This window comes from Scardinius erythrophthalmus, assembly GCF_964197995.2.
Source record: "Scardinius erythrophthalmus genome assembly, chromosome: 2".
Taxonomy (NCBI): domain Eukaryota; kingdom Metazoa; phylum Chordata; class Actinopteri; order Cypriniformes; family Leuciscidae; genus Scardinius; species Scardinius erythrophthalmus.
Window position 1 is genome coordinate 56,709,836 of NC_138222.1, and position 24,461 is coordinate 56,734,296.

The following is a 24,461-nucleotide window of genomic DNA, read 5'->3' on the forward strand; positions in this document are numbered from 1 at the left end:
TGTCTTTAAACGCCTAGTTATGAAGATCAACAATGGGCATCATACACTTGTTCCCACGATCGTGATTCATTTTTAAACACATTTATACCGCCTCTGTGCTGCATTGTGGCACCAAGGGTTTGGTTGATTATTTAGGGCACCTAATTTTCATTCACATCTTCCATTTGGTGCGTGGGTGGCAGGAAAGTTTGGGTCTGAGTCTGCTCTTGAGTGCTAGATCAGATTCAAACATCAGCGGATACTCGCAACCTTTTATCCTCGCTTATATCACTTTTTGTCTCCGTTTCAAAGGGTAAAAGTGACAGCATTTATTCCGCCTAGAATATCTCAAAACGCTCTCATTTTCATGCCAGCGAGAACCTAAATGCATGAAGGTTTTTTTTTTTTTATGGCACAGTGTGAAATGAAACTAATCGTGAGTATTTCCTAGTGCTGTGTGGCAGCCATTGCGTTTGAAATGCAAATTCCTTTGGCACAAGCCATGCTCACGTTTGATTTTTCTTTTCCTATCAAATCCAAATATCTTTGTTCTTTGAACACCAAAAATAACACTGAAGGCTAAGCAATTTCCTGTGTCCCTAGAATTCCAGAAAACATTGGACCATACTGTTCTGCACCGTCAGATTTATGTTAGTTTAATTGCTCGATTTGTAAGATTTGTTTAAATGTCTTTTAAGCATTCTGTGGTTCAGTCACTCAAGACATTCATGACAGACAGTAATGCATCTCATCCAAACCAACAGAAACTCTTCTTTTGTGTCCTCCTCAATGGCCTTGAGTGGCAGTTCTCATAAACTGAACTCTGAATTACACAATGCGCAATGAAAGGCCGTACTGTAAGCGGAGATAGATGTCACTGAGCTATTTTGTGCCGTTTGAAGTTGATGTTTTGCCCTTTACTAGATTTCATTCATCTGATGTCAAATTCCTGCTCTGAGCAAATACTGTTACAGAACAGGACGATCATTAATTACACCACTCAACAAGACTGGCTTCAGTAACGCTCTCTCTCCTCAGGCGTACCCGTCTCTGAAGCCCTTGGCGTCGTGGACACGGGACCTGTGCCAGCGTGTGGAGCAGTTCGCTCGCTGGGCACAAACCGCTCACCCTCCTGTCCGCTTCTGGCTGTCTGGGTTTACCTTCCCAACGGGCTTCCTCACCGCCGTACTACAGAGCTCTGCACGACAGAACAACGTGAGACGCGCACACACACACAAGCTCGACAACACATCATGAGGCTCATACATATTCACATGTGCAGGACGTCAAACACACGTGGTGAAGACTCTTTAGTGTCCTTTTAAAGTCACACACACTAGAGAGTGCTCAATCAAAGATACATTACTGTTCAAACATTTGATGTTGTTGTTAAAGAAATGAATACTTTTATTCAGCAAGGACACATTCAATTGATCAAACGTTAGTACAATTTGCTGTTCTATTAAACTTTCTTTTAATCAAAGAATCCTGAATAAGAGAATAGATTTCTTTCAAAAACATTTAAAAGAATCCCAAATCTTTGAATGGCAGTGTAACCATCAGTTGACTAAAATATATATTCATCAGTAAGAAACTCTGGGTTTTCTTGAAGCCCTGTCTTTCCAATCATTCCAAGTTAATGGAATAATTCACCCATTTCCCTCATGTTGTTCCAAACCTGTATGACTGACTTTCTTTTGCAGAACACAGAAGACAATATTTTTTGAAGAATGTTTGAACTGTTTTTGTCCATGTAATAAATTCAGTGGGGTTTAACATAGTGTTTATTTCGTTGACAGATAATTTTCATCATAATTTTGGTCAACGACATTTTTTCACCGACAAACGAGATAACTAAATATATATATATATTTTTATATAACTGTTTTGAATGACGAAAATCTATTGACTTTTTTTGTCAATGAATAAAAACGAGATGAAAATGTTAGGGAGGAACGATTTGGAATGAGATCCAATCAGAACTGGATAAATGTGAGAAAGCGTGACGACGCGAAAGAGCTCAATTCAGTTCAGCTCAATTCCGCCTCTTAGTGCACGAGTACTGAATTAAGCCCTCTTTCACACTTGGACAAATACATAAAATGACATAAAATTATGTCAAAATATTGGTTATGTCTTATGTGAACGTAAACAGTTGGGAGAATATCGGATATGGATATGAGAGATTATCGGGTCAGTGTATTGGATTTGTGCATTCGGCCTTAAAGAGACAGTAGCCTAGTAAACCTGCTGCTGTCCATCATTAATGTTAATCAAATAACAAAAGGAAAAAGAGAAAAACACTCAGGGCCCTATTTTAACGATCTGAAACGCAAGTGTCAAAGCGCAAAGCGCAAGTAACTTTGTGGGCGGGTCTTGGCGCTGTTGCTATTTTCCCGGCGGGATAAATGACTCTTGCGCCAGGCGCAAACCTAAAATGGGTTGGTCTGAAGTAGCTTCATTACTCATAGGTGTGGTTTGGGCGTAACGTGAAATAAACCAATCAGAGCGTCATCTCACATTCCCTTTAAGATCTATCTATCTATCTATCGTAATAATGTATGATTTGCAAAAATGAAAACTGCTGCTTCTGTGTAGATGAGAGAATCAAAGTGCTCGTTGTGCACACGCTACATTGATTATGGCCAAGCATGCGCCCTTAAAATAGCATATGAATAACATGCGCAACGCGCCACTGACTTTAAACTATTTTTTCCTGGTTAGTAGCGCAATTGTTTTCTAAACCTGCAAAATAGCATGAAGGAACGTTTGCGCTGGAACACGCCTCCTTTTTTGCGCTGAACCGCCCAGGGAGCGCAAGTTCATTCCCTAGTTTAGCGACGTGCTTCTGTGGGGGGAAAAGCGCGCTTTGCGCGGGTGCAAAATAGGAATGATACATGCGTCGGTGTACAAAGTCAATTGCGCTGGGTGCAAGATAGGGCCCTCAATGTTCTTTACTGAATAACATTAATGGTTTCAATAAGGATAAATCTATTTTTAGTTTATACAAATAAATATGTCTGCTTGAAAGAATGAAGTTGTTTTATTTAATTTTAAGATAAATACAGACATACTATATGTTCCAGCAGTTAAATCTGTGTCTGTATTGCATGTTCAGACCTTAATCTTATTCATATTAACAGGTTAATAGATGTTTTCTCCAGGAGTATAAAATGAGTTTGGACATTTTAGAGAAATGCTTAATTGATGCATTATAATTTATCTAAACCCTTTAGATTCTAGTCAACTAAATCTACTGTAGTCTGCCCGGAAATCTCAGGATTGGTCACTTGTCTGTTTCCTGATACCAGTTTCTTTGTAGCTGGCCAAGCATGCAATTTCAGCAACCTAAACACAAGTTAATAATAAAATTAAAAGAAATATCAATCATGTTCCATAACGTGGTCGCTATTTACATCTCATGCCGTCTGTAAACTCTTGTGTTATCAAGGCAATGACTGACGCATTTGTATTAGATTCCAAAGAGCCTGACAGTGGAAAAGCAACTTAAGTGTGTGACTAAGCTCCAGTTCCCATCATTCTCCGTGGAAACACAAGAATGATAAAATACACAGATAAAGCAACTATTGCACACATAATGTCTGTCCTTTGCACTTCATTTTCGTGCACTAGCTTCTTGGGAATTCAAAAGGAGTGAAAGAGAATTGCCCCACGTGCTCATTTTATTCTGAACAAAATCAATGTCACTTCCTAATTACGATTTCAAACCTCGAAAGTAGAACATCACAAAAATATATATTTTTTAAACACACGGTTTTCAATCACACCACATCAACGGTCTATAATTAATTTGAGAAACATGCACAGTAACACATCCTTACCGCATTACATTCACTGACATTCTGCATGGGCCACAGCGCAATCCTGCTCCATTACCCCTCTAATGCCCCAGTGATGATGTTTATTCTCGATTCCTTTTGGGATCTGCAGACAGGAGTTTCACACACTCTGCTCAGCCACTCAGTTCCTTAAGGAGCGCGCCAGCAAAATGAGCTGCATCTGATGATCAAGAGACACCTGCGACGCTTCAGGGCAGCCAATTCTGCAGCAAATGGACTGAAAAACAAATGTCCTAATGTGTAATGTCCCCACACACCGACAGGTGGCCAGGAAGAACTGAGGATACACTCAGAGTGGGCATATCTTGGCAGTTGTGTATCTGTATGCGTGTGTGGAGAGGTGATGCTGATAGCAGTGTTGTGTGTTCTATGCAGGTGTCTGTAGACACTCTATCCTGGGAGTTCACGGTCACTACTGTGGATGACAACAATCTGCTGTTCCCTCCCAAGGTGAGTAACTGCTGCCATCCGCTGTCCATTAGGAGCTGATGCACCTGACATTTGCATCTCTCTCTCTCTCTCTCTCTCTCTCTCTCTCTCTCTCTCTCTCTCTCTCTCTCTTTCAGTCTTCAGTGTCACATGATCCATCAGAAATCACTCTAATATGCTGATTTGCTGCTCAAGAAACATTTCTGATTATCGGTGTTGAAAATGATTGCACTGATTAATATTTTTGTAAAAACCATGATACATTTTTTCAGGATTCTTTAATAGAAGTTAAAAAGAACAGTATTTATTTGTAATAATTTCTATCTAAAATCTTGTAACATTATAAATGTCTTTATAGTCACTCAATTTAATGCATCCTCGCTGAATAACAGTATTAATGTTATATTTAAAAAAAATCTTACTGACCCCAAACTTTTCAGAGGTAGTGCATGTCATTAAATTAATAACTATTTAAATGCATTTAACTAATAGGTTTACATTACATAATGATTCTTAATGTAATAAGTTGAAGTTATTATTAAGTGTACAGTGTCCTCCACTAATATTGCCACCCTTGGTAAATATGAGCAAAGGCCGCTATGAAAATAAAGCTGCATTGTTTATCCTTTTGATCTTTCATTAAACAAAAAATCACAAAATGTTAACCTTTAATTAAAAGTAAAACAATTGAAAGTGTTGGGAAAATCACATTATTAAATAAATGTTTTTCTCCAATGCATGTTGGCCACAATTATTGGTTGGCACCCTTAGAAATTCTTATGAGTAAAATATCTCTGAAGTATATTCCCATTCATCTATGCGTATTTTTTAGCACACCGGGTGACTAAGAACATGAAATTGTCCAGCCGTGACTTCTTGTTTCACAGGAGTGTAAATATGAGGAAACACAAAGGCCAAATTCCCTTAATCATTCATCACAAGTAAAACCAAAGAATATAGTTCTGATGTGCAGCAAAAGACTGTTGAGCTCCACATGTTATACAGTATATATATAACCTGTTATAAAAGCTCTAGCATTGCTCATCCTTGTATTGCCGACTGTACTATCGAGTTTATACTGAATGGACATTTCGGACCATAAAGGAAAAGGAAATTAAACGGTCTCTTCTTCACTCAAATTGTCCAGCATTTGACGTTTTTTCTCTCACACACTGAATTTCTTTCCACCTTCACACTGTACAAGTTTGGCGCTGCAATGTGGAGCAGGGCTTCATAACGTGGGGTAAAAGCAAAGCGGTGTTTAGAACAACGATAACCCGGGGTTAAGCGCAGTGTGAAAGCCCTTATGTCTCGTTTCCAAGTTAAATTCTTGCACTGTAGACTCCCTCATGCTCTCTCTCTCTCTCAATGACTTTGTTTTGCTCTCGACCTCTTGTCCCCCTCTCCTCCAGGATGGGGTGCTCATCCAGGGGCTGTATCTGGAGGGGGCAGGCTGGGATAAGAAAGCTGCCAGTCTGGTGGAGGCAAAGCCCATGCAGCTGGTCTGTCCCATGCCCACCATCCACTTCAAACCCGTGGAGAGCCGCAAGAGGGTCGCCAAGAGTGAGTACACTGTCTTAAAGGGATAGTTCACCCAAAAATGAAAATTCTGTCATTGGTTACTCACCCTCATGTTGTTCTAAACCCGTAAGACTTCGTTCATCTTCAGAACACAAATGAAGATTTTTTTGGATGAAATCTGAGAGGTTTCTGTCCCTCCATTGACAGCCACACAACTGACACTTTGACACTTCAAAAAGTTCATCAAGAGATCGTTCATTCTCGTGTTACTCGGCACGTTTGAGCTTCAGCAAGAACCAATGGAGTTTGTTCATCAAGCTGGTTCGGTTGAGCTTCTGTTTATGTTCACTGATCAATGTTTAGATGTGAATAAAAGCCTACATTAAATCTGTTCATCATATAAAGCGTTCGAGACTCTTCAGAAAATTTGGACAAAAGAGCTTAATTCATATGGATTAGCTTTATGATCACTTTTTGAAGCTTCAAAGTCAAGTCAAGTCACATTTATTTATATAGCGCTTTTTACAACACAGATTGTTTCAAAGCAGCTTCACAGATTGACAGCTGATTTGCGGCTGTCAATCACCGCGCCGGTGTGGATATGGGCATTCAGAATCACAGAATATACTTTTTGGAAGTATGACCAATATTAGAATTTTCAACGGAAAATGACGTCTGTACAAGTAAGTAACATCCACTTTTGTTCTGATTAACTTATGGGAAAAATGCATTGCAGTAAATCGCGCTGATTAAATCTAACGATCACTTATCATATCATATCAAATCATAGAAGAGCAGTTATTTTGTACAAACAAATAACAATCATAGTGCTATGAAATAAACGGTGTATGAACGGAATCCCTGTTATGCATAAACGTGTTATAATATAACATAATATAAACATCTTACGACAGGAAAATTTTCACTTTACCGATCTGATTCAGATCCAATACTTGACAAAGGAGGAGGCGGGTTTGATTTTCTTGGAGTAGAGGTGAATTGCTCCCTCTCATAGCTAGCACAAAATAATTCATCTTTACCATAATAGCAAAACGAGAAAGGCACAACAAAGGAAACTCCGTAACTGTGGAAATTAAGCGAACAAGTGCACTACGCAATTGAAAAAGGTAATGTTTCATTTTTGTTTTAAAAAAAGTTATTAATTTAGTTCATTATATATATATATATATATATATATATATATATATACACACAGTGCTATGCATAAGTTTAGACACCCATGCTAAAGTTGACTAAAAAGAGGAATAAAAAATCACCTTTTGGAAATTGAACTTAATGCCTTAATTAAAAAATTAGGAAAAATCCAACCTTTAAGGACACCAATTTTCTTTGTGAAAGAATAATGTATCGCAAATAAATAAATGTTCTTCCTTAAAATACAGGGTGCATAAGTTTGGACACCCCTATGCTAAATTCCCATAGAGGCAGGCAGATTTTTATTTTTAAAGGCCCGTTACTTCATGGATCCAGGATACTATGCATCCTGATAAAGTTCCCTTGGCCTTTGGAATTAAAATAGCCCCACATCATAACATAGCCTTCACCATACCTAGAGACTGGCATGGAGTACTTTCCATAAGATCATCTCTCAATGCAAATCAAACCAGCTATTTAGGCTAACTGAAATAAAACCATGCCAGTCTCTAGGTATGGTGAAGGGTGTGTGATGATGTGTGGCTATTTTAATTCCAAAGGCCAATGGAACTTTATCAGGATGCATAGTATCCTGGATCCATGAAGTAACGGGCCTTTAAAAATAAAAATCTGTCTGCCTCTATGGGAATTTAACATAGGGGTGTCCAAACTTATGCACCCTGTATTTTAAGGAAGAACATTTATTTATTTACGATACATTATTCATTCACAAAGAAAATTGGTGTCCTTAAAGGTTGGATTTTTCCTCATTTTTTGAATTAAGGCATTAAGTTCAATTTCCAAAAGATGATTTTTTATTCCTCTTTTTAGTCAACTTTAGCATGGGTGTCTAAACTTATGCATAGCACTGTATATATAGCCGCTCTGGAGTAAACCGTGATGTCATTGTCCAGCTCAGTTCAGTTCTAAATTAATAGTGTCAATGCAGGCAGAACAGTGGCAAGGAACCCAAACTCCATCAGTGGCAGAATGGAGGAAAAACCTTGGGAGAACCCAGGCTCAGTCGGGGGCCAGTTCTCCTCTGGCCAATGAACGAACAGTGTATGATTATGATTCAGGCAGCATTACAGGTCAGAAGTCAGACTGGTTTGGAACAATCAGAATATTATCCAGTTTCATCTGGTTGAAGATCGGAGTCACGCCGGTGTGGAGACGGGTTTGTTGAGGATCAGTGCCGATGGCTGTCGTGTCGATGAGGCCTTCACAGGGGAGAGTCTAGTTGACACAATCTCTGCTGACACTTCAGGGATGCGTTGTGGTCGTGTTTAGGTGCAGGTCCTCCATCTGATCTGTATATGGCCCCGGAGGGACAGAGGGACAGAAATCTCTCAGATTTCATAAGAAAGATCTTCATTTGTGTTCTGAAGATGACGAAAGTCTTACGGGTTTGGAACGACAATTAATTAATAACAGAATTTCAATTTTTCGGTGAACTAACCCTTTATGGCCCATTCACACCAAGAATGATAACTATAATGACGACTGTATTAGCGTCCTCACCAGCTGACGATTTCGTTCGGTTTATTCTAATATCTGCGCCACTTTAAATGCTCGAGCTCTGAAAGCAGGATGGATTCTGATTGGCTGTCGATGTTTTTATTGTCCATCAGCTGGAAAAGCAATCGTTCTGAAAGTGATTGCACTGATTTGGTTTCTCTGTGCCCTTGTTGTTATAGTTGTGGTGTGACCTCTGAATGAAAAACATTTTTTTAACTATATCTTTACCGTGTGTGTGTGTGTGTGTGTGTGTGTGTGTGCAGATATGTACTCCTGTCCCTGCTACTACTACCCCGTACGGTCTGATGGTGCGGGTCGCCCGTCATTCGTGGTGGCCATTGATCTGAAGTCTGGAGCTGTGCCTTATGATCACTGGATCAAGAGAGGAACCGCTCTGCTCATGAGCCTTGATAGCTAAACACTCACACTTTCACTGACACTTCATTATCACTCTTATTTTATACAGTGTGTTCAACAGATGACAAGCACTTGTCACTATCTCTTACACACTGAGTAAATGTAATTTAAAAAGAGAATGTAATATGTGCTAAATCATATACTGAAAAACCCATCACAATGTTTTATGAACGTGCAGAGTTGTAAATTAATTAAAATGTGTTTAATAAAGCAGACAAAACATCTCAGTATTTTTATATTCAGCGATGTTGCAGATTTTCGAAACATAAAAAACTTTAACAACCAATAGATTGGCCAATCATCATGAAATTTAGGACATGCCTGCAGGATATCAGCAAGAGGCTGTCAATCAAATTTTGTGAGAATCAACCCAAAGGTGGCGCTACAGTTGATGAATTTACTTTTTAGATCTCAGGAATGTTCTTCTTTCTTCAGTGCCATTTCATTTATTAATCAATAATTTTTTCATGAAAATGTTCGACTATTTGAGTTTTTAGGAAAACCTTCCCTTTTTTTTTCTAGAATTTGTTCTAGACCGTTTGTTTGATTCAGATAGACTTTGGTACGTAACATCAAGATGCTCCTGACGTCCTTTAACTAGTCATATGCATTAATGCATTTAAAGGAAAGGGCACATATATCAATATTCAAAACCATGATCAATAGTGTGAGAGTTTGGCATCATATACTGTATAATATTTACACTACTGTTGTTTTTGAAAGAAGATTATGCTCAAAAATGTATTAAGTGTCAAGTACACTTTTCTAGTAGTACAGCAGACTGTGTGTGTGTGTGTGTGTGTGTGTGTGTGTGTGTGTGTGTGTGTGTGTGGTACCAATTTTTGGTCAAGATCTTGTATTGACAATGCAAAAGTCCAGCACTCTGTAAAGTCTCCTCCAGCACATCCCAAAGACGTCCAATGAGTTTGAGGTCTGGACTCAGAGAAGCCGATTCATGTGTGAAACTGATTCTTCATGCTCCTCACAACCATTCTTTCACAGTTTGAGCCTGATGAATCCTGACATTGTCATCCTGGAATATGGCCATGATGTGTCTTCCTACATGCTTGTTTAAGAAATGAAATCTACACACGAACTGATGCCAAACATATAACATGCTAGAAACATCATAATCACAGCAATAATGATCCAATCATAGACTCTTAAGCATTTGCCTATTTAAATCCAAACAGTGACTTGTTTTTGACCATGCAGTGTATATTATGTACGGATGTGTGTTTAAGGCTGCAAAGAACTATTCTTCAACGACTTGTTAGATTTTAATACATAAAGTAATAGTAATAAGTAAAAAGTTGGACGGAATTGTTATTGCACTTGGTATAGAATCCTAATTTCTTGTAGGTTTGTGCTTAAAAAATGCACTGAACAATCCAGGACTGTGTCACATCCAGCTAACTCGGTTGTGCGCAGAGCCTAGGACAATCTGAGTTCACACGCCACATATCCAGTCATCGAGGGCTCTGTCGTTTCAGAAAATTGTTAAAATTGTGCAACTATGACCACCAAACCATCTGTATCCACAGGAATTATTCCCTTAAGTTTGACAGTTGTGGTCATTCCCCACGTTTTCCCCGCAGTCGGCTTGTACCTTGATGATGATTGACGCATGTGGCTGTGTTTGTTCTTTAGAGCCGGAGGGGGAGAGAAGCGGCGACCTTCTCAGGACACTCATAAGATTGAGGGAAATTCTTGGAAGAAGAGAACAAGAGAGCAGAGAAACTGGAACAGAAGAATAGTTGGGAGTGAGGGTGGCCTCCGTGTAAAGCTGCATTCACTCTGCCATCCTCTTCTGAAAGAGCCAGACTTGCTGGGACTGTAAGGAGCTCTTTATTCAGCCTCAGGTCTGTGTGTCTCTGTACCTCTAACTGGTTGTTGGGGTGCTCATAGCAACATGTCTGATTCACATTCAAATTGGCCTCCAAGGCGCCATTGTAATCTTTTAGAGTACTTCAGATTTTTTTTTTTTTTTTGCCCCCTTAAAAAAATGGAAGTTAAAAAGAAGAAGGGAGAGAAAGACATCTTTTGATTCGCGAAATGGAGGATGAAGTCCCCAGGGTTTATTCATCACCCCAATGTTCCCACCTCAGACCCATTGAGACAGTGAGAGAGAGAAACAACTCGCATGAATCTGACACTTGTTGCTGCGAGTAGCTCAGGAGAGACGCAAAAGCGCCAATGTAAGACTCCGACGGGCCAAGTTTATCCAGATTTCTGTCCGTACCCTCCTCTCAGACACCAGATGAGAACTTAATACTGGTCCTGGAGTGCCAGCTGAGGACAAGTGGACAATCAGATTTGCGTTTTGAGTGATCTGGTTCCCTCGGGGACATCAGTCCTGAGTCTCGCTACATTTGATGCGACATAATCGAGTTAGCTCTTCTCTGTATAGTATTGCATCAAACGTCCTCCATCTGTGTATTCAATTATGGCAGTAAAACACCGAACAGGGACATTCCATGAGGAATACACTGAAACACACACATACACACACTCTCATCATGCCATATAAAACTAGTACATTCATTACAGAAACAAACTACACCCACCTTTGATCTTTTAATTACATTTTACCACATTCATTTAAAATGAAATAAAAATATTTGACTGCAGTGCAACAGGTTTGCAGACACAGTAATAAAAAAAAGAGAGAAAATCTGGTCGCAAACTGTATTGTACGAAAACTTGTTTATAAATAATAGGGTAGCACTTTATTTTACAGTCCTGTTCCCTCTGTACATACTATGTACTTATTACAGTAATTACAGTAACTGGGTAATGACTAGGTACTAACCATGAACATACCCCTAAACCCATGTAGTTACCTTATATTAAGCAGTAATTTTGTGGGCAAGTACATGTAAGTGCACATACTGTAAAATAAAGTGCAACCAATACTATTATTTATACAGACTGAAATCTGGATAAACTTGGCCCGTACAAGTTTTACATTGACGCCTTTGCCTTACTATTAATTTTGAAAGAAGATTCAGGGACATCAGTCCCGATTCTCGCTACATTTGAACTGTATTTTTGATCAAATAAATGCAGCCTTGGTGAACAGAAGAATTGGTGACACTTTATTTTGATGGTCCACTTTAGACAACTAACTGTCATTAGAATAGGGCCTATTAGTAGACTGTTTAGTTCAGGTATGTAGAATAAGTTGACGTAGTTGCAAATAAAGTTACTTATAGCCAGTATAATGTCTGTTGGTGGAGCATCACAATAAATTATTTAGCAGATATAAAGCAGACAGTCTACTAATACCCTAATGAGAGTTAGTTGACATGAAGTTGCAAAGTTACTTTAGTTAGACTTAGTAGAATGTCTAAAGTGGACCATCAAAATAAAGTGTCACCGATTATTCTGTTTAAGGCTGCATTTATTTCATCAAAAACACAGTTCGATCAAAAATATATATTTGATCAACTTGGCCATCCAGGAATTACAAGTTTAAAAACACTCTTTTAAAAAAAAAAAAATTATATATATATATATATGTATGTGTGTGTGTAATAATAGTATTTTTTTATATAAATTAAATATTATTTGAGTAACACTAGGCTATTTAAATACACAGGGGTGTCTCTTTGCATCATTTCATTTCCTGGCCTAATGTATTCTGTAACAGGTTCGATGCAAGTTCATATTTCACAAACAAATCTCCATTTTGACAGACACAGTCAATATTGGCTCCCTTTTTGCACACAGGCCCCAGTTTCAACTCTTACACACATCATTAGGGGCTAGAAATGGTCAAATATTTGGGGACAATTTATTTTACAGTGTCCCTCTTACACAAGCCATATGGAACAGTTTTTTTTTTTTTTTTTTTTTTTTTTACAAAATTCTTTATATAAATTATATTTTTCGAAATGTTTTGTCTGTTTAGATAGGCTAAACCCCTGATTCCAGACCAGTGCTAAGAAGACCCGAAGAGACAGTACAAGGGTTAATTCACTAGAGATGACAGAAAATCAATACCTCTCCCCATCAACACCACCAGCCCCACATTATCCCTCAAACGGACACCCTGCTCAGATGGAGAGAGAGAGAGAGAGAGAGAGAGAGTGAGTGAGTGATGATGATGGTGGAGGAATCTGGGAGTCTCGTGCGTCCCGGAGAAACGGAGGCGGGGCGGTGCGGGTCCAAGAGAGACTCGTCCACCGAAAATAAACCTGCATGAGGGGCGAAAACGAGAGCTTGGGAGGAGGAGAAAGAAGGAGAGAAGGGGAAGCAGCTCGAAAGAGTGCAGAGGGAAACAGAGAGAGAGAGAGAAAGGAGTGCCTGCGTTTGCAGTGGATTAAAAACTGCGCAATTTCCAGACGCGCATCATCATCCTCCTCCTCCTCATCATCATCATCCCCTTCAGATGAAACTCGTGTGTGGACATGAGGGTCTCGCGCCGCGCCACCACCATCATATGACGCGAGCAGAGAGGAGTCGTGATGCGCGCGCGCGTGCGTTTTTGGGGGAGAAGACTCTGGAACAATTTTGCGCGCTGATGTTTGTCACATCATCTCCTCTTACAGTGGTTTCATAACGCAGCTGCGCCGACATTTTACAGTGTGCGATTCAAAACCCCTCGTGCATGACATGATGAAGGTGCTGCGGCGTTCATTCACAGCGCGAGGCGAAACAACTGCGCAGTTGCCTTTTTTACCATGCATTTTTACAATGAAGATATGCGAGGAGAAGAAGAAGAAGCCACATCCCAGTTTGACTCTCCGTGCATTAGCAGGTAACGTTAAAGACACACACTTTCTGGACTTTATGCACCACGTAAACACAGCATATGGATTGAGCATCTGTTGTATTCTAATAGCGACAATGTTGCCGTGTGTGAAATGCAGAGAAACGTGTCGGAAGCGTGATTAATTTCCGCCTTAATTTCTTTGCAGGTTGATGAAATTCACAGGCATTATGTGTTGGTTGCAAACAGAAAGTGAGTGAAGGTTTCCATATGAGTGGTGGATAAAGTTGCCCACCCTTTCCCAGTAACACGGGTGAGATCACAGTTAATGTGAACCGGGAAGACTGTGGGAGTTTAATATTACGTAATCGTCTGTTTTAGAAATACTATTAGGGATATATCACAGTACATTTCCATCATGTTTTTTTTTTCTCTCTCTCTCTCAGTAATAATAATGAATGCAAAGCTCACATCTGTTATACGCGCTTGTGAATCAAACCGTGCTGTGTTTTCACATAGTTCAATCATTGAAAGTCAGATCGTCGCTGAATGAGATTCGGGCCTGGCAATGGGCGCTCAAGGGTGTCGCATTTTTTTTCTTTCGGAAATGTCATGTGGTGAAGTTGTGGCGGGATGAGAGATTTTCCAGGAAGAGCATTTTTGAATTTTTTTTTTCTTCTGTTTTCTCTTCCTCTCTTCTGCTGACTACACGTCGCCGCCCCCTTTTTCCCCTCGTGTGTTTTCTACGTGTGACCGCATGGTGGCGCTGCTGCACCGCTAAAGCTTATCCTCTCAGACTCAGAGCTTTCATGGCGGCGGTTAATCCCCCAAAATTAAGTTTTGCACATAATGAAATGAATAGAGCTATTTTAACCATTTACACTCTTATTATTGTCCAAATCCTCTGCTCTCAGCCAAAAACAAACTCTACTACATCAGACACTACTACATCTTGGGTTCAACGGTCAGATATAACAATACAAAATTAGCTTTTTGGCTACCAACACAACAGATAGGTTTAATGTACACATAGATTAAAAAAAGTACCCTATATTAGGGGTGTGAATCGTCACTGGTCTCACGATTCAATTCAATTACGATTATCATGTCAACGAGTTGATTCGGTATCACGATGCGTTGCATCCTCACTTTTCAATATTACTGCACATGCCTACATTTTCGTCAATGAATACAAGCAGTCAGATGTATATGAACTCCCTTTTTATTTTATATGCTCCAAGAAAGTACTTCCTGAATGTAGCAAACATCAAACACAACTCAAGTCTGAACACAGCAGACGACAGGACCATTTCGAACAAACACTAGTAAATACTAAAAGTGCATGAAACTGTCAGGTGAACTTGTAACAATAACGCTCACACGCACTGGCACGCTGTAAATGTTAAAATATTGGGTGCATTTTTTATTACTTGCTTTTGTGTTTCGCCTCCCTCCGCCATTTTACACTCGCGTGTATGTGACGGATGACATACAGAGTAATGTCAGTAGGCTATAATCGATTATGGTCTATCACTGCGTCTATGCAGAAATGTTCACGTCCGCATTGTGATGCATCGATGCAATGATTTATTTCAACACCCCTACCCCATATGTACAGTTAAATTTACTGCTGGATCTTTGATGTTGTGGGCCTATTTTTCTGCTGGAGGTCCTGGACATCTTGTTCAGATAAATGACATCATGGAATCAGATAGCAACAGATAATCAAAATCAAAGTCTGCCTGCATCTGCTCGAAATCTTATTATGGGACTTGTTTGGATGTTCCATCAGGACAACGATCCAAAACAAACATCAAATTCAACACAAAAATGGGTGTCTGAGCACAAAATTAAGGTTCTGCCATGACCATCCCAGTCCCCTGACCTGAACCCATTTCAAAAACTTAGAAAAGTGTTTCAACATGGATTTGGGAAATTGGAGCATCATAACAGATTCAGTATGGAGGAGTGATCTCTTGTCAGGTGTTCTCCAAACTCATCAGGCATTATAGGAGAAGATTCAGAGCAAAAGTATTGAATAAAAGGGTGCCATTAATTGACCGTTCGCAAAGACCTTTAGTTACTGTTTCTATGTCCGACAAGCCACGCCGCTCTCCCTCCACACATCATGTTTTCACAGTGAAAAATACATTGTGGAGCAGAGAGGACACTGACAGACAGGACAGACCAGGTTTATGAAACATAAGTCTCAACTTTCAAATTTGGTCATTTTTTAAAATAAATTTAAACAACAAATACCATTTTGTGGCTCTTTAATGTGTCTGACAGATCGCTGTAGAGCCTCCGTTAAAGCTGCTCGTGAACTTCTAGTTAATTTATAGCATCAAATATACATTAATTAACCGTGGAAAGACGTCAGTACACTCCGTTTTTCAAGTTCAAATCCACCTACATTAATCTACTAACTCTCCTGACTGCTTTGTCGGACAAAAATGGCAGATCCGTGGGATGGCGGATTATGATTGGTCAGATCGCCTGTCAATCAAACTCTCTGCGAGGGGTCAATTGTGTCCAATTACAGAAAAACATTCCATAAAGAGATTTCCCCCCATTTTCATTTGTTTTACTTTCAATGAAAGGTTAGGTTTTTGTGATTCTTTTTTTTTTTATTTTTTTTTAAGTGTGTTAAATTTTCATATTTGCCAAGGGTGCCAATAATTTTGACCACTACTGTCTTTAAAATAACGGTGGCTTTAAAAAACTCATGCTGGGGGCTCAGCTTGAATATAGATTCAGTTTGTGTGCCCTGTGCCGACTCTGTACTTCACATAGCACTTTCAGTGCTTAGCACGCACACACAGAGGTCACAGCCACCACACTAAAAGAAATGTGCGACAATTTGCTAGCACTGACTGAATACAAACAACAGCCATTATTATGTGTGAACGGAGGCAGAAAGCAGAAAATAGAAACAAACTGCTTTGCTGTAGAGGGGCAGCAGTTACTAAACAAACGTCATGCATCCAGGCCTGTAGGTGTCAGTATAAAGTCTAAACCACTGGTACTTATAGGACGAATAAGATAAAGCTAAAAGAAAAACCTTGTGATGTAAAATTAAAATAACTTCCAAAATCTTCATTATAATTCACTACAGACTTGGTTTCCACTCACTGATCTCTATATATAGATTATATATGTATTATGTGATACTAACTATATTATGGTTGCAAGACTAGAGCTGCATAACTAATCATTGAAAGATCTCGATTCGAAGACCAGGGCAAGACGCTTCAAATAAAGATTGTATCAATTATATAGTTACACCAATAGGAGGCGACACATGACTGTCGTCAAAAAAAAAAAAAGATTTGTAATTGAATCATTCATTCAAGTGATTTGTTCAAAAATGCTGATTCACCCAGTAATCAAGTACTAGTGAGTCATTGAATCATTCATTCAAAACCATTAAAATATGTTATTTATATTGATTTATAGTGATTTATATCAGAAACAGCATTGATTTGTCTTACACTGCTGATACTTGCTACTTGAACTCCATCCCAAAACCAGCCACAATCCCTGTTCCCTGATCCAACAACCTCACCCTCAGAAGGGTTCATCTGTCGATCCGCTCTCATGTCCTTCTAACACCTGACATGTTAGTCTAATGCATGTGATGTGTCTCTTATTACACACTTACTTGTTCACTGTATATGTATCTTATATTGCACATGTATGTTGTCTGAAGTCATTAATAGTGAGCTGTAAAGGGTCAAAGAGAAACAACAAACATTTCTTGCGACTATTAAGAAAAAATGACTTATGTTTCTGCTCAGATATAAGGTTTAAGATGACCTCCGCTCCTTGTCCCTACGTTTTAAAGCATTGCTTTACCTAGTTAACGTCACTATTTCTTTTTGAAGGTATATGTCACTTCACATGACCATTCCAGGAACAGATCTGTGTTGTTCGTTCCACTAGATGGCAGCACATGCTCAGAAAATGAAGGTTGTTGTTCAGATTCCTTTGTGTTCGCAGTTGAAAACTCTGGAAGACAAACAAAACATGCCAGTGCTGATGATCATGTGAGCACAGCATTTTGATTTACACGAAGAATGCTGCGTCTGTTTTGCACACTTGTGCAGTGGTTCTCAACTAGTGGGTCATGTGACACGATCTGATGTGGTTGTGGACAGCAGGGGTAAACAGTGTTTAATGCAAATACACTATGATAGCAAAATAAATAGGCTTATTAAAGGGAGAACATTTGTTGGTCATGGTCATGCGTCCAATAAATCGCTTTGGTTTTGTTGCAAATACAGTTAGGCCTAGTAGATTGACCTATGCCAATATATACATCCTCAAATTATGATCAAGAGGCAAGATAAAAGTATTAAATACCTGCAATAGCTGAACACAACACATTTTGTGCAGTGAGTTATTTAAAAGCATGAATTAAATTTTGTACAAGACACAATTTGGTGCCGTATTGATGTCCGGTGAAAATCTAAAGGCAGACTATAATGTTAATTTACGCTTTTCTGTGGTTGTATTGTGACTCATGAAGTCCTCAGGTTTTTATAATTAAAGGTATAGCGGAGGATCTTTCCGAATTTTAGATAAGACCCGCCCTCTGCACTTTTTGAAAAGTTTGATTGATTCACCAGAATGATTGACAATTAGGAGGACCAATAGTATAGGTGATCCACCCGGAAGTAAAAAATCCTCCGCTATACCTTTAACAATAACATTATGTTGTTCTTCTCCAGAGTTTACGGTTTCACCATGGCTGAGATCTGGCTGGCCGACGTGAGCGTCAGTCTGGATGAGCCTGTGAATCACAGATCCAATGAAACTCAGTGCCGTTTATCTGCCAATGGGAGAGGACGATCCAGACACACTTCATGTGGACCAATGGGGTGGCTGGATTCATCTGTGGGCGGAGTGGCTGAGAGGTCAGAGGTCAGTTGGCATGAACTTGTTGAAGATTAAGTTGTCTGCTTTAATACACAAAGTAGATCACTGTGTTAATCACTGTTGTGTTTCCGAAAGTGGGATGTTAAAAACTATTTGTTGGTCGGCCTGATGCTATATTTAGATGCGGATAATAATTTGTACTTTTATTTAATGATAAAATTATTTTAAGTTCTGTCATCTTAATAATTGTAATCAAAAATTTGGGGCAGTATGATATCTTATGTTCACTCTGGCTATAAATACAGTAAAACAGTAATATTGTGAAATATTATTATTCAAAGTATTATTTTTCTATTTGAATATATTGTAAAATGTAATTTATTCCTGTGATCAAAGCTGAATTTTCAGCATCATTACTCCAGTCTTCAGTGTCACATGATCCTTCAGAAATCATATGCGGATTTGCTGCTCAAATAACGTTTATTATTATTATTATTATTATTATTATTATGAATGTTAAAAACAGTTGTGCTGCTTCTTGATGCATTTTTTTCAGGATTCTTTGACAAATAGAAAGTTTAAAAGAAATTTATTTAAAACAGGAATTTTTTGTAACATTATAAATGCCTTTCCTGTCACATTTTATTAATTTGATGAATAAAATCATTTATTTCTTTAAAAAATAATAATAATAATTCTAACTGACCCCAAACTTTAGTTTATGTACATAGCAAAAGAGTCAAATGTTAAAAATATTCAGCTGTCACATTGTTTAAAAAAGCCTAAAGAATATATTTACCTTTACAGTATGAGACTGAATAAATTACGTGCCTAATCTCAATCTGTGCAATCTATATCCAGCTTTTCAACTTGTGTCATGAACAGGTAAAGTAAACTGGTTACTTTTACTTTTACTTAAGATAGATGTGATATAACTAAACGTTAAGTAGTGATTACTGGAGCAAACCACAGGAATCCACAACCAGTTCATCCGCCTAGATAATGAGTCCCACCTTAAAGGGAGAGTCACCCAAAAATGTTAATTTCATCATTATTTACTGTCCCTCAAGTTGTTCCAAACCTGTATATACCCGAGTTTCTTTCTTCTGTTAACATAAAAGATGATATTTTAAAGAATGTTGGTAACCAGACAGTTGACATTAGCCATTGACTTCCATAGAAGGCGTTATATCAAGTCAACATTATATGTGGTAATTGACAGACGGATCTAGATGCTGTTCAACCTGTAATATTCCATTCAGTGTCATTTTTAGTGGTTTAAAAAGAGGAATTAATGAGACTGGTGCTTAAAAATGAATCCAAAAAAGTAATCACATGAACAAAAGTAGTGATATGGGACAACCGAAATGTAACTGATTGTGAAGTTGAAAGTGAAATTGAGAAAATTATTTTGAGGAATTGAGTGTGTGTGTGTGTGTGTGTGTGTGTGTGTGTGTGTGTGTGTGTGTGTGTGTGTGTGTGTGTGGAGGCTCAGTATTGTAAATGATGGTGTTGTTGTGCAGCACTGGAGATGTTGAGGATATACTCTACTGTTGTGCCATGATCAGAGGAGAGCTGAGACCGTTTGTGAACCTCTCGGCTGCTTCTCATTGGCTGGTGTTCTGAGAGGTCTCTAAGTGCAGTCTGGGATTCGAATTACAGTGATTGATTGATTTAATGATGTAAAGCATGCAAAGAGCTCCCATGGATTCCTCTTCTGCAGGGTCTGTCTGTCCCACTCGAATGTGATGGACTTACACATACACACACACACACACACACACACATTATTATAAGGAAACATGGAATTAGTTTCCATTGTTATGCTGATGACACTCAAATCTATATTTCATCACGGCCAGATGAAAACGCTAAATTATCCAAATTGACAGAGTGTGTTAAAGATATAAAAGATTGGATGACGCATAATTTTCTTTTATTAAATCCAGACAAGACAGAGGTACTACTTATCGGTTCAAAAAACCACCCACAAAACCTCTCACAATACAACTTTAACATAGTAGGATGTCCTGTTACTTCATCCTCTACAGTAAAAGACCTGGGTGTTATATTAGACTGCAACCTGTCTTTTGAAAATCATATTTCATATGTTACAAGAACAGCCTTTTTCCACCTTAGAAACATTGCTAAGCTACGTAATATGCTATCTGTTTCTGATGCAGAAAAGTTAGTTCATGCATTCATGACCTCGAGACTAGATTACTGTAATGCGTTATTAGCCGGTTGTCCTGCATCCTCAATAAACAAGCTACAGTTAGTCCAAAATGCCGCCGCTAGAGTTCTAACTAGATCAAGAAAATATGATCATATAACACCGATTTTATCATCTCTACATTGGTTACCTATAAAGTCCCGTATTAATTACAAGGTATTGCTACTGACTTATAAAGCCCTAAACGGCTTAGCTCCAGTCTATTTAACCGATCTTCTATCGCCCTATAATCCATCGCGCTCTTTAAGGTCACTAAATTCGAGGCTTTTGGTCATACCTAGGATATCTAGGTCCACCAAAGGAGGGAGAGCATTTTCACATTTAGCACCAAAACTCTGGAATAGTCTTCCGGATACTGTTCGTTGCTCAGACTCGCTCTCCCAGTTTAAAACTAGATTAAAGACGCATCTCTTCAGCCAGGCATTCATATAATACTTTTAATCCTACAGTTAAATCCGACCTCTAGTTCATAAACGCCAGAGGAGAACTGGCCCCCGACTGAGCCCGGGTTCTCCCAAGGTTTTTTTTTCTCCATTAGGTCACCTGATGGAGTTTTTCGGTTCCTTGCCACTGTTGCCTTTGGCTTGCTCAGTTGGGGATATTTGGGGATATTTAATTGAATTAATCAATCAACGATACTATTGATCAGCATTACCAAACGTAGACGTTCCACTAGAAACAAACATTGATGTATTGTTCTAATTTATTACTGTGAAGCTGCTTTGATACAACCTGTGTTGTGAAAAGCGCTATATAAATAAACTTGACTTGACTTGACTTGACATGCAAACAGTGCTTTGTTTTAAATGAAAAAGCTGCAGATGTGATGTAAAGAACAGGATTGATTGAGAAAGTAATAGTTGAGAGGAACATAGAGACTTTGCTTTGAAAGGGCACAAACACACTGCATTGTTTTGAGAAGGACGACACATTTAAAGAGGTTTTTTTTTACTTGCTCAACTTTCTTTAGTGTGTAATGTTGCTTTTTGAGAATGAAAAAAGGCCTGCAAAGTTGCAAAGCAAAGGGAGTTATACTCTATATCAGAGTCACTGTTTCTGAACTCCCTGAAACGCCTCAACTGTAGTCTTGAGTTTTCTTCCGGGAACGAACACGTCACGATATTTCTCGTTTAGATCATTCCCGCCCAAGGCATACGCAGAATAAAGGGACGAGGCCGTGTTGAGTTGGTTAGTAGTGTGTTGAAACTTGTGGTTATAGCATAGTTTCTTGTTTGCATGACATTTGGACTTCATAAATCCTTATCTTGCTGAGAATTAGTCCTCAGATGACATGTCTGTAATTTATAGAAAAACATCTGGCATTAATTCGATCTCAAACAGATTCATTAACAGTAGTTATAACTCCAACACCTGCGTGACATCATTAACCAACGTGGTTGAAGTTGAACTACCAATTTGTGACAGAACGGTTTCGGGAAACAGTCGTGACTCAGAGTGTTACTGACAGACTGGGAAGAGAGGAGCTGCAACAATGGAGAATATGTGAAAAACAAATGTGGTTTTGGACATTCAAGCATGAAAACCTGTTCCAGTAGACTTAAAAAAAAAAAAAAAAATCAGGACTTTGAAAAAGTGCATAATAGGTCCTCTTTAAAGGGATAGTTCAACCCAAAATGAAAATGCTGCAATCATTTACTCACCCTCGAGGTGTTTCAAACCTGCAGGCCTTTTCTTCTTCTGTTGAACACAAACAAAGGTATTTTGAAGAATGTTTGTCAAGAACAGTTTGTCCAAGTCAGTGCCATCCCAAAAAAATAAATAAAGAATGTATATACACTACCGGTCAAAAGTTTTAGATCAGTAAGATTTTTAATGTTGTTTTTTTAAAAAGTCTCTTCTGCTCATCAAGGCTGCATTTATTTGATTAAAAATACAAAAAATAATAATAATATTGTGAAACATTATTACAATTTAAAACAGTTATTTTCTATGTAATATACAGTAAAGTGTAATTTATTCCTGTGATCAAAGCTGAATCTTCAGCATCATTACACCAGTCTTCAGTGTCACATGATCCTTCAGAAATCATTCTAATATGATGATTTGCTGCTCAAGAAACATTTCTGATTATTATCAATGTTGAAAACAGTTTTTTACATTTTTATTTCATGATGCTGTGATGAAGAGAAAGTTCAAAAGAACAGCATTTATCTGAAATCTAAAGCTTTTGTAACACTAAAGTTTGGGGTTAGTAAGAATTTTTATTTTATTTTTGGGGGGGAATAAATAAAAGAAATCAATACTTTAATTCATCAAGGGTGAGTTAAATTGATCAAAAGTTACAGTAAAGACATTTTTAATGTTAAAAAAATATATATTTTAAATAAATGCTGCTCTTTTGAACTTTCTATTCATCAAAGAATTCTGAGAAAACTGTTTTCAACATTGAAAATAATAATGAATGTTTTTTGAGGATAAAATCTGCATATCTGAATGATTTCTGAAGGATCATGTGACACTGAAGACTGGAGTAATGATGCTGAAAATTCAGCTTTCATCAGAGGAATAAATTACAAATATATTAAAATAGAAAACAGTCATTTTACATTGTGATAGTATTTCACAATATTAATGTTTTTTATTTATTTTTTATCAAATAAATGCAGCCTTGGTGAGCAGAAGAGACTTCTTTTAAAAACATTAAAAATCGTACCGATCTAAAACTTTTGACCGGTAGTGTACATTTAAAAAAAATATCTTCTTTTGTATTTAATGGAAGAAACAACTCATACAGGTTTGGAATGACGACAGAATATTAATTTTTGAGTGAACTATCCCTTTTAAATCTGTATGTGATTAACCTAAATGAACAGCTTATATTGTGTATTCCAAAACTTGCAAATGAGTTTGCTTAACATCAAACAGTGAGCTCAAATGCCTTGTTTTATTTAAAGAAACCGGTGCTGGAAGTGGCAAGACCAGTAATTATTCACTTTTCTGTTAAAAGTACCAGGATGTATTTAGCGTGCAAATCAGCAGCTTTCACAAACTGCTCTGATCTGAGCGTCCCATCACTCATCACTCTCACCAGGCAATGACTGTCAGCCACACAAGCCAATGTTTTGACTATCAGTGGTAAATTTGGAGCATGTTGTTGCTTAATCTGGCCAAGAACCATCCATTATGAGACTGAGTCTGACTGACATCAAATCAAATTGATACATGAAATATTAAACTAAGTTTTTTTTTTTTTTTTTTGGAGCAACGACCATCCAATCAACACAAAATCAAGTCCCGTCCTACATGTGTTCTTGATCGAGAAGCTGTTTCGCTCTAATTTACGTCACAATTGGCAAGAAAAGACTGTCGCAACTTCCGTTTCATGACGACTTTATCGCAACAAAAAAGTTATATGTTACCAAAATTAAAAATCAAAGCCAACTTAAGTAAATCCGTTGCTTTAAATAAGTGCTTTAAACTAAATTTTTATAGAAAAGAACTGGAATTAGCTAAAGTCAGTGTGTCATCATAGTCTTCATAGTGTTTGTGCCGGCGTATTATCTAAGAGAGGATCGTAGAGTTTCAATAATCCAGTATGTGGGGATGTGTAAGTGAAAAGGAAGGAGCTGAGAAAGTGTGTCCTTCAGGAATGGAGAGATGAATGTGTCGTCTGTGGGATATAGACAGGAATCTTGAATCTGGACTGGACCGTTCAGCCGTGTGAAGTGAATTAGATTGTGTGAGAGAGTGACTGCAGTTAATGTATGGTGTCAAGATGACAAGACTGTCAATCACC

General features: G+C 38.2%; 2 protein-coding genes across 7 annotated transcripts in view; both read left to right on the plus strand.

Moving 5' to 3' along the window:
* The window catches only part of dnah2 (dynein, axonemal, heavy chain 2), a gene marked incomplete at its 5' end in the record, with an annotated part of 165,133 nt that extends 156,028 nt beyond the window's left edge, over window positions 1-9,105 (plus strand). Inside the window, 4 exons of the mRNA XM_081349604.1 lie at window positions 1,018-1,194; window positions 4,215-4,289; window positions 5,681-5,831; window positions 8,726-9,105. Coding sequence (XP_081205730.1) covers window positions 1,018-1,194; window positions 4,215-4,289; window positions 5,681-5,831; window positions 8,726-8,880 — 558 coding nt within the window. The 3' untranslated portion in view covers window positions 8,881-9,105. The remainder of the gene's footprint in view (window positions 1-1,017; window positions 1,195-4,214; window positions 4,290-5,680; window positions 5,832-8,725) is intronic.
* A 4,223-nt stretch (window positions 9,106-13,328) lies between these two features.
* Window positions 13,329-24,461, plus strand: part of kdm6ba (lysine (K)-specific demethylase 6B, a) — a 93,187-nt gene continuing 82,054 nt past the window's right edge. For all 6 annotated transcript variants that reach the window (XR_014029222.1, XM_081353088.1, XM_081353089.1 and 3 more), the window contains exons 1-2: window positions 13,329-13,641; window positions 18,324-18,516. The gene's annotated coding sequence lies outside the window, so the exon portion shown is untranslated. The remainder of the gene's footprint in view (window positions 13,642-18,323; window positions 18,517-24,461) is intronic.